This window comes from Lutjanus erythropterus, chromosome 14 (assembly GCF_056507025.1).
Source record: "Lutjanus erythropterus isolate fLutEry1 chromosome 14, fLutEry1.hap2, whole genome shotgun sequence".
In the NCBI taxonomy this organism is placed as follows: Eukaryota; Metazoa; Chordata; class Actinopteri; order Lutjaniformes; family Lutjanidae; genus Lutjanus; species Lutjanus erythropterus.
Window position 1 is genome coordinate 11590482 of NC_139330.1, and position 11053 is coordinate 11601534.

Below are 11053 nucleotides of genomic sequence, written 5' to 3' on the forward strand. Positions count from 1 at the left end.
CCATGACCAGAAAAAACTCTTTGTGGCATCTTTAATTCCTGACTCTAGTATGGCCCAACGGCAGGTCACTCAAAGTGACCCGGAGCGTGTTGGTTTGCATGTTTATTTGGTGAGTCAAGGTTGGTTGCAGGTGGACACCAACCACGGAGCAACAGGTTGACAAGCACTGAGCAACGGTTACAAAGTAGCACAGAAAGGAGAGATGAGTGTGTCAACAAATGGAGAGATACAAGGTAGTGATAAAGGAGGGAACAAACCCAAGGCTGGTTGTGTAAACAGATGGAGGGACTGATAAGACGGCCAACCTGCCTGACCATGCCTACTTGCCTGTTTGGGCCACTAACATGGGCTGTGACTAGTTGAATGCACACATTAGTGTTCAGAAGTGTGTTATAATGCAACCATTGTGTGCATGTGAATCAAGCATGTTGTCATTTATTTGAGACACAATATAAACATGGAGTGTGACAGTGATGGAAATCAGCAGCATGCAATCAGTCATACTTAGCAACCGGACACTAGGATGAGGAAGTAGTTAAAAGTTAATAGTCGCTAGCCATCTCTGGACCGCTCCTTCCTCTTTTGTCTTTTTGTGGTGGGTGGTCCGCTGTTTGTTTTGGTGTGGTGTGACTGGACAATGCGAGCCTGTGTGACCGGGCCAGCCGGGCACAAAAGCCATCATTGAGATCAGGGCCAGAGTGGCACTGGGAGAGGGTTCGCACCACAAGCCACCGGACGGCAGAAAGAGGGCATTGACACCACAGCAGTCACACTGTTGAAGTTGTTTCCAAACTTTGGCCAAGTGATTGAATGCGAATTATCTGTAGGTTAAAGGAAAGTGATACTCATTGGGCCTAGTGTTATTTAAAGGGATAGTTTCGGAGTATGAAGTGGGGTTGTATGAGGTACTTATTAATAGCGTAGCTACAGTAGATGCCAGCTGACATGCCCCCATTTTGGAGAAGCAAAATGGAGCACCAGCAATAGAAAGGTTCCCCTAAAAGAATAAGTGTAAGATATATTTAGAATATTATCATTGCATTACCTTGCATATAGACAAGATAGATAGTTTCCTTGCTGGCACTCCTCTCTGCTTCTCCAAGCTGGGGACATGCCAACCTCAAATAATCTGAACTATCCCTTTAAAAAGACTGGTAGTTCTTGAATGCTTTGCACGGGTGAATACTGATGTGTCATTGTCTATTGACTATATATGTAATGTATGTTTTTCTCTCTTATCAGGTGGTCATTTGGGGTGTTGATGTGGGAGATCTTCACCCTAGGGGGGTCACCCTACCCTGGCATTCCTGTTGAGGAGCTCTTCAAGTTGCTCAAAGAGGGACATCGCATGGACAAGCCTGGCAACTGCACCAACGAGCTGTAAGAGTCTCAGTTTTTCCTTTTTCTCTCCAAAACTGTCATCCTCCCTAACCACAGTGTCACCCAAATACACATCAGCACTTACACTGCCATCCCAGTCTCCATCAGATCCATGACGCCGGCACTCAGTGTCCACTCTGTCGCGCCTCTGCACAGCTGTGACTGGCTGCTATCAGTGTCCTCATTCACAATGAGTCCACTGCAGTCAGCGGACAATGGCACAGCTCTGCTGCGGTGCCACACTGAGAGAGCTGATGGAGTACAAAGTGGAGACAGACACAATGGCAGTGCATGACACGCACAGATTAAAGTATTTAAAAAATCCCAAACACTGGGAGGCATGTTTGTGATCAGAGGCAGGCCAGAGTCTCGGTTATTGACTGCAGACTGAAATAAATGTCAAAATGAGATGCTGTTTTGATTTACCCTTTGATATGGAGGCACCTGAGTCCAGATGCATAAATCATTTCAGCTGGCAAACTTTGAAACTTGCAGACAAGGTAGATGAGGAGTGGCACGGCTTGGACAGACTAAATAAAGCCTGCAACACTTCCCTGAATTACTCTGTCTCCCTTAATGCACTCTTCTCTTTGAGTAAACAGTTTCTCATTTTCTTTCCTGTCAGGTACATGATGATGAAAGACTGCTGGCATGCCATCTCATCCCAGAGACCCACCTTCAAGCAGCTAGTAGAGGATCTGGATCGCATCCTCACCCTCAGCACCAACGAGGTGAGTGCAGCACTTTCATTCTTCTTTACACACATTCTTGTTCCATAAAGCTCCTGGATTCAGGGTGGTCAGAATTCGTGCTACGCTAACCCTGTAATTTCCTGGCAAATAGGAGTCCGGCATTTCAGAACAATAAAAGAGAAGAATATGATACATTCCTACACAGAGTAACATGTTTCTCAATCCAACCTAAATCACGTTCTTGCCAGTGCATGCAGAGTTCAGCAGAATGTTGCTGAAAGCTTTAGAAGCATTAGCAGCCACGTTGCTGACACAAGGCCTAAATAGTGACCGAAAAAATGGACGGATGATTTGAACCAGGCCCAACATGGCCGCTACGGCCCAGTGAAGTTGCCCAATCATCACATCCATGCCTTGCTCCCTATAATAGCCTGCGTTTCTTTCCATTCCCCTTCCTGTCTTATGTGATATCCGCGGGCCGACCTGAAAAGAGGCCGTCGATGGAAAGCTGTCAAGACTCGTCTGCTCTGGAACTGGAACTTCATGAATTTATGCCAAAAAAGCCCAACTTTGAGTTTGAACTTTTGAAATGTAATAAAGCGCCTTTTTCTTGCCTTTTTTTCCCTCCCCCTTTCCCTCTGCCCCAAACCGCTGGCAGATGTGGAGGTCTTTAGTAATGTGAGCCTTCTCGTGTTGAGCTGGGAAAATGGAAGCCAGCACTCATTTTCTAGAAAACCCCAAGAACTCTTCCTCCTCACAACTAGTCCCAATAACAGCCATGAAAGACAAGCAGGAGGGGGGAAAAGGGTGCCTCGGCCAACATGAAAAGACCAAAACAACTTCACGACACTGGACCAAGTCAAAAATTAATAACAGGATTTCTTGGAGTTTTGATCTTCCTTCATCTTCACTTTGATTGTGGAGTGCGCGTTGTGCTTTGCCAGCTTCTTTATTTTTTCCAGCCATCTTATAGAGTTTATGTTGCGTGCTTCAGTGTCAGATGTCAGATTTGTTTGGACTGAACTTGAGATTTATGTGAAGGGATGTTGCAAAGGCTGCGGTGCCACATCCCTAAACGTATTGTTTTCTCCCCAACTTCCCAACCGCATTTAAAGGAACAGTTTGTCCCAATATCAAAAATACATATTTTTCCTCTGGCCTGCAGTGCTGTTTATCCATCTAGATTTGGTGTGTCAATCTGGTTTTGGTGTGAGTTGCAGAGTTTTGGAGATATCGGCCTTAGAGGTGTCTGCTTTCTCTCAAATATAAATGGGACCAAATGACACTTGGCTTGTGGTGGTCAAAGTGCCAAAGAAAAACCAGACACCAGTGAGCTACTTTCTTTCTGCAGTAGGATCTAGTAAAACTACTTTTTTCCCTACTTCATTCCTATGAAACTGCACACAAGAAGGTCTGTGGATTGATTTGAGTAACCAGGTCATGACTTCTGAAAAAGCATTGATTTTCAAATTTTCAAAAGTAAATTTTTGGTGCACCAGAAGCTGAGTGCCATCTACGTCCATTATTTTTAAGAGTAGGCACACATCTGTTGGGCCGATATCTCCAAAACTCTGCAACTCAAGAAGAACAAAATAAAAACAATAAAAATCAACCTAGAAGAATGAATAGCACTACAGGCCAGAGGAAAAATATGTATTTTTGATTCTGGGGTGAACTGTCCCTTTAAACATTTTGTAGCAGACCAAAACTAGAAGTAGGTCAACCCTGCTATCTTCAAACTCCGCTGGATCAGCCAGCAGTCCAACATTCAATTTATAATCTATTATTCCTCCAAATATTTTCATACAGTATCCAGTTTAAGATTATTTTTTCATAAATCCTTCCAGGGTGATTTGGTAAGGTTTAGATCAATATCACAAAGAAGCTGATACTCTCTCACCCTCTTCTGGAAAGTCCCTGTTCTTGTTGACCGGGTTTCAGCGCTAAGTTCTCCTGTTTGCTCTGGATCTTTCGCCTCTCGCTCCTTCTTTTCCTTTTGTAACACATGAGGTCGTGTCTGAGTGTAAATCATCTCACCCAACCCTCTTTTTCCTTTGTCTGTGTCTGCAGGAGTATCTGGACCTGTGCGCCCCAACAGAGCAGTATTCCCCCAGCTTCCCTGACACCCGCAGCTCCTGCTCCTCCGGTGACGACTCCGTGTTTTCCCACGACCCCTTACCGGACGAGCCCTGCCTCCCCAAGTACCAGCACATCAATGGAAACGTCAAAACATGAGTTCCCACCCATCCCCTCTACCCCAGCTCGACCTGCCCCCCGTCTTATCCCCCGACGTCCCCGGAAACACACGTAGCACAGATGCCCTCTCCGAAATCCTCCCAACCTCCTGCCCCCCCATCGCCCCTCTGGCTCCCGGTGGACTAATGGACCCAGACGGGACTGGGCTGGTGGCAGCGCTGCTGTCACACACTCACACTGCCATGCGCACACACTACATACGCTCATATGAGGTCTTAACGGAGAGGACTGGGACCCTACAGAAGCTGTTTTTTTTACTGACTGAATGAACTGACGCTCCCCTAGGGACCCTCCTCCTCCTCTCCCTTCATATAAACTTCGACTTTTCATTTTGGTTCTCATGTTTGTACCCAGAGAGGGTTTTTTTTTTTTTTTTTTACAATTGACGACGTTACTTGTTTGGTGATCCAATTCCAGTGGCTGGCATTCCAAGACTGTTATTTGCTCCTGGAGGAATGTATGGACCGATGTGAACTTTAAAAAAACAAAACAAGGGACTAGAAGAGGATGACGAATAGGAAAAAGGACTGAGAGACAGCAGAGCTTCAACTAACAAAACAGAGGAATAGAAGGAGAGCACATATAGAGACTGCTCTCCTGTTTATTTTGTAATATTGATGCATTTCTTTTACAGTTCTCTTGATAAACCTTCCCAATTTATTCTGGAGAAAAAAAAATACACAGTATAATGTATAGTGCTGGGTATATTTGTAAATATATTCAAATATGTATAAATATATATTATATATTTACAATGAATTATTTTTTGTATGGACTCCGAAATAACCCCAACCCTCCCTACCCTACTTTGAGTTTGAGGCAGGTACGCTAACAGGTTATGTGTCCTATATTTCTCTTCACACACACACACAAACTCACACATGCAGACATGGATACACACTTTAATGTACACACACACACCTGTCTTACTCTCACTCAGTAACACAGACGAGTATTGGCTTTTCAGGGACTGAGGTAGCATGTTAATTTATTGACTTATGTTTTTTTGATGAATCAAAAAAGTCTGGAAAAAAAAAGAAGAAAAACAATATGGCAGAAATGATGACATTAATGATGCTGATAATACATAAATAATCCATTAAATCTATGGTAATTTAAAATGATCTTTCAGCAGTAACAGAAAAAGAAGCTATTTTTAGTGGGTTTGAAAGATCCAGGTTTTGTAAGTTTTATATATGAATGTGAATATTAAGTTAAATTTTAAAAACTGTACATTTTATAGTCAGCTAATCCCTTTCTTATGTAGATGTTGATGCCATTTCTATCCAGTCATTTTACTCTTTCTTAGCTTTGCTTTAGGAAACGAGATTTATTTCTGGATATTTATATACGATTGACAGAAAAAGATTTTGGAAATACCTACTAGCAATTCCGCTCCCTCATTTAGACTAAAATATAGACTCCAAATTTACTTGACAGAATTGAAAGCTGAAAAACAAAGTATTAAATCATTCAAGTGTTTTTTTGTCTTTTTCTACTGGACCAACTTTAAGATGTTCTTTTGCAAGTGTTCATGCCACATTTGCGAAATAAATGATGGAAAAACGTGTTCTTGTCCTCTCTCTGATTTTGTCGGGTGTTTTAGGAATCAAGGAATCATTATACAACACAGGGTTGTGCAGCGAAATTAGAGTTGCAGTTTCTTCATGCTACATGCAAAATAAAATAAAACAATATGTACAGTTATTTACATTTACACATATACAACCAGGAAATAATTCTGTGATGCATTTTTTTAATCTGTGTAACTTGAGTTTACTGCCTAAGGAAGAATGTAATCATTAAACTGCCTATTCCTCCAAGTTAAATATCTTTTTTTTAGTATCTGAGATGGGCAGAGAAGATTTAACTGTCCTTACCAAGTACTCTGCTTTTTAGCACAGGTGGGGGGTCATGACACACATGACTTCACTTCAGTCAGACTGAAGTTTCATATTTAAGGACTAGAGACTTGCTCGACTGACGCTGATAAAAGATTCAACTTGACCTTGACTTGGTATTCATGGCTTGAGACTTGACCTAGTCTTGGGACAGACGACTTAAAAGGACTTGACCTTTAAGAAAAAAAGGCATTTTTCTTGGCAGGCCAGCAGTGGCCGGTGCACGAGGCAGCTATCATGAAAGCTAGTCCAAAAATGATTAAAGGATTATGTTGTGGATGGTAGTATAAAGAAGAGAGCAGCGGTATGCAGCGTCATAAGAAGCACCTGTTAATACGCCAAATTTGACTCCCCTGAAGAGGAGCCATGCCAGGAAATTTGTGACTTACTGCCACTTCTGCTTTATAGGAGAAAGTATTTTGCTTGTATGCTTTGATTATTTATTTACTTTGCAAGGAGATGTGTTTTCTACACAGTTAATTCAGAGAAACTGGACCAAACTGCGTGGCGTCAATAAGTGAGGAGAGGAGTTTTTCTTCATTTCAGAGTATTCTCATAGGAGTGGTGTAACATTTTCCTTCAGTTGTCCTGATAAACCAAGGCTTTCCACAAAACTGCTGAACTCGGCACAAACACAAAGTAAATGTGATCAAGTGAGATACTGAATTTATGCCGGAGGTCAAAGCAATTTTGTTAATGAACAGGGAACTCATCATCGTCATGATAGTGTGTCTCTGTGTCTCAATCTGTCTGAATTTGATCGGACAAACAGTCTTTGTTAGCGTCCTGGCAGACTAATAGGTGCTCTGATTAGCTGATTGATCTCCCTTTTTTCTCTTATCAGAACAGATTTAATTCAACAGAGTGACTGGTTGATTTATCTGATTTGATGTAAGTTAATCAAAGTTGATCTATTAGCAAATGTGACTGATGTGGCAGCCGTGTTATTCAGTAATTGGAGCTGCTTATCAACCACGTGGCAAGAATGTTCTTACAGCATAGTGCTGAAACGATAGAGCCTCCCTAAAGGTCACAGCAAAAGCATGACATTGTTGCAGGTTCGTGTAATAATAGGCATTGTGTTAAAGGACCATTGCGTAGGATTTAGTGGCTAGTAGAACTGTATACTTCTTACCTCACCCTGTTGAGTAAAAAAAAAAGTGGTCTTTAACATAAATCTGTATCCCCTCTATTATCAGGTTTGAACTTGTTCTGAATAAACACACACACATACACACACACTGGTTCCATAATCTTCCTCTATTAGACGTGTCCCCTCATGTCTCCGGAACCTGAAAAGGGACTGGAGGGAAAAGTCAGTCAGAAAACATTCCTCTTTTTCCATAGAATAAGAGGGGGGGACGGACAGCTACAGCCCCGGAGGATTGGAGGAGGACTGGAAAGAAAGAGTGTCAGGATAAACCACAGCTCCATACACCCTCATTAAAAGGGGGAGAGGAGAGAATGGCAGCCGGATATCCACAGTGGGTATTGCACACTTTTATCAGAACGGCGGTCTATTGTGCTGTAGGCTGATGGCACACACAGACAGGCAGGCAGGGAGCGAGCAGGGAGGGAGCAGGGAGGGGTAAACTCCAGGGAGACCAAATAGAGGATTAGTTTGTTCCATCTTGACAAGATGCCCTCTGAGCTGCCATCATATTTATGTGAGACAAATAAACTATCTGATGTCAGTAATGTGACGTAATGGAGCCTCAAAGCTAGCTCTTTCAAGAGACACATTATCACTTCTGTTTACATATTGATAATGATGTCACGGGTAAATAAATAGATGGGTTACCTATGACCTCAGTCATTAGTCAGTGATCACCTGAAGGCAAATAACAGCAGGCAGCTCTCAGTAAAGCCTTCATTTTTTATGCTTTTGCTACACCAAAACACAGCATATTATCACATCAATGATAAAATGCTGTGATTTATATGCATTTACATCATAAACATAAACTAAAGCTGCAGCAGGCAATATTATTTCATTACAATTTTGGTTGAAATAACCAATTCTGACCATTGCATGTCATTAACAATATCTAATTGATGGGTTCCTTTAAAAAGAAACATGTGCCAGCCCCTATGTAGTTTTTTTTTTTTAAAGGACCCGGTCTGATTCAAACAGCCATCAGAGTTAGCTAGCAGGTAACTAGCCAATCAATTGATATGAATACAAAGGTTTGTAAGGTGTAAGTTTTGTAAATGGTAACTGGAATGGACTTGCACTTATATGGCGCTTTTCTAAAAAACTTAACAATACAACACATTCACTCATTCACACACACACACATTCATACACTAATAACAGCATGCAAGGTGCCTAAAGACTATGGCTTCACGACCAGTTTGGGGTTCAGTTTCTTGCCCAGGGATACTTCAAATCGACATGCAGACTCAAGGGAGCCAGGAATCAAACGGTCAATCTTTTGATTAGTGGACGGTTGCCGGTTTGTTAGTTAATTACAGCGGTTGACAAACTTGATGTTACGCTTCAAGCCCAGCAATATATTTGGTATCAGCCTATGGAGATGATTAAACTGTATTGCACAATCAATTAAAACATCTACATATGTTGCACAGTTTCCTCATCCATCCTCATCCAAAATTAAAGTCTAAAGTGTATGATTACACATGTTCTCACACCAAGATGGGCACAAATACATCAAAAAGTATATTGTTCCAAATTACAAATCTTTGCCCATCAAATGTATTTTTTTAAAAAAAAACACTAAATACTGATATGACAAATGTATTGATTGTATTGAAAATATAAAATTGCAGGCTCAGAGACTGTGTTCGGTCCTGGAGAAACCGTGTTCACCCAGAGGCTGCTGAGTCTACTGGCTAACAGCAGCTACAGTTACTAGTAGTTAGTGGTTATTCTGGCAAAATACTGAACCCTATTTGCTTGGAGTGGCACCTTTAGCCACTTGGCATTGAACAGCTCTGTGTCCAAAATCATTTATTTGTTGTAGTTTTATTCTACAGTTTAAACCTGCGGATAAAATTGGGGCTTAATTGAGAATAAAATGACAATGTTGTAATAAAGTTTTTTTTTTTTTGCCCAGCTTAACATTTATTTGCCAAAATAAAAACTAATATTGTTAGTTTGCAGCACAGAAATGTGAATTCATTCTGGTGTCTGGAGTCTGGAGTCTGGTGTCAACACAAATGCCCCAAGGACTCATGGAGCAGGAATACTTTCTTGCCCTCTGCTGATAAACATGACCCACCACGCTCAGTCAAAGCCCTAAATGAGTTTTTCATTTGGAGGGCTTTTTACTCCATGGTTTCCTAATTCCCACAAGATTAACCCAGTGACCCTCAAATATTAGCTTTGAATGATTTTGGGGAGATGGGGCAGTAGCCTGAGGACACAAAAGAACGCTTTTTGTCCAGTAGTGTATGTACTGAACTGAATGTTAGAGGCAGATGTCAGGTTTTTACTCAAGACACATTTCACAGATTTCAGGACAGAACCTGAAGCCATCTGGCAGTGTGACAGACTGATGAACTGTGAGGGTAGCCTGACATTTCAGTGGTAAAAGTGATTTTCACTCTGATCCCGCTGTTTCTTCCTGGCCTTCCTCGTCCTCCTCTGCGTCCTTCGTCCTAGCCCTGTCCTCCCTCGCCTAGCCATCTGGTGGGGCCTGGTGTGTTTGTACAAGGCTCGGTCCTCTGGAATGTCAACACGAGGCTTTGTGTGAAGCCAGAGGAGCCCACATTCACTGGAGATAAGACCCCACCAACCCCGGCTGAGAAGGAGGAGGAGGAGGAGGAGGAGGGGTCAGAGGGTGGGAGGCTGGTGGGCGTAGTTAGAGGGTGACTTAAAGTTTAACAAAGCTGCCAAGTGACCGCTATACCCATGGCTTAATCCTGCACATAACACTCACCGCTCACCAAACTCCAGCTTTGCTTAATAAATGGGACTGGGAACCAAAATCTCATTTCTGGGTTGACAGCATCTGTCTGGGTACCCCATGTTCCTTTTTTCAGTAGCTAACAAGCATCAGTCAATAGTGAAGCCACTCTCTCAAAACTTCTCATACCGTCTCTGCATTACCAACACGCATCTTGGCTAAAGAGTTACTGTCACCTCCAAAACTCACTCAAACCACTAAAATGCTTTTTTTTGGCTGTATGGATCTGAGGGTCTCAGGGTGATACTGTATGTTAATTATACTTTGTTTGTACGTATGTGGTCGTATCGCCTGTGTTCTCTTGTATGTCCAAGACAAAGTTCTCCTAAGGTAGACAATACAGGCTTATTGTATCCCATCCTAAACCATATATAACTAGAAGGAAGCAGTCCTGAAAACAGAATTTAATTTAAATCCTTGTTTGTATTTTTAAATGGGAGGCCAGATTTCCATTTATATCTAAAATATTCAGAATGTTAATTTCCGTAACACACTTTGCAAAGAAATGTATACTTTTATTTTAGAAAAATTAGTCCCCTACTAGATTTCAGCTGTTCCTGGACCAGTTATCATGATTCCTACTATCAGAGAGACTGATCCCCACTATTTTCTTACTTTTCAAGAGGTGATCAGTGATGGATTTGGACATTTTCTGGATTTTTTTGAATGTGGACTTTGATGGACTTGAACCTTTATATATACACACCATGAATTATGCACTATTAAGTTACTGTTACCATTAATTTTGTTGCAGCTTTTGTCTCATCTTTTTTGTTTTGCTGTCCTTTTTAGCAGTTCTAAGTATACTTCTTGATTATTTTTCCTTTTTCCTTTATTTGCTCTTTTGCTTGCTTATCTGATTGTTTACTTGTGTGTATGGGGGTCGGGGGAAGTC

General features: G+C 41.8%; 1 protein-coding gene across 6 annotated transcripts in view; it reads left to right on the top strand.

Annotated features, from left to right (window-relative positions):
• Positions 1-5895, top strand: part of fgfr2 (fibroblast growth factor receptor 2) — a 50075-nt gene extending 44180 nt beyond the window's left edge. For all 6 annotated transcript variants that reach the window (XM_084735402.1, XM_084735401.1, XM_084735400.1 and 3 more), the window contains 3 exons: positions 1243-1380; positions 2006-2111; positions 4143-5895. In XM_084735402.1, coding sequence (XP_084591528.1) covers positions 1243-1380; positions 2006-2111; positions 4143-4307 — 409 coding nt within the window. In that variant the 3' untranslated portion in view covers positions 4308-5895. The remainder of the gene's footprint in view (positions 1-1242; positions 1381-2005; positions 2112-4142) is intronic.
• The last annotated feature ends 5158 nt before the right edge of the window (positions 5896-11053 follow it).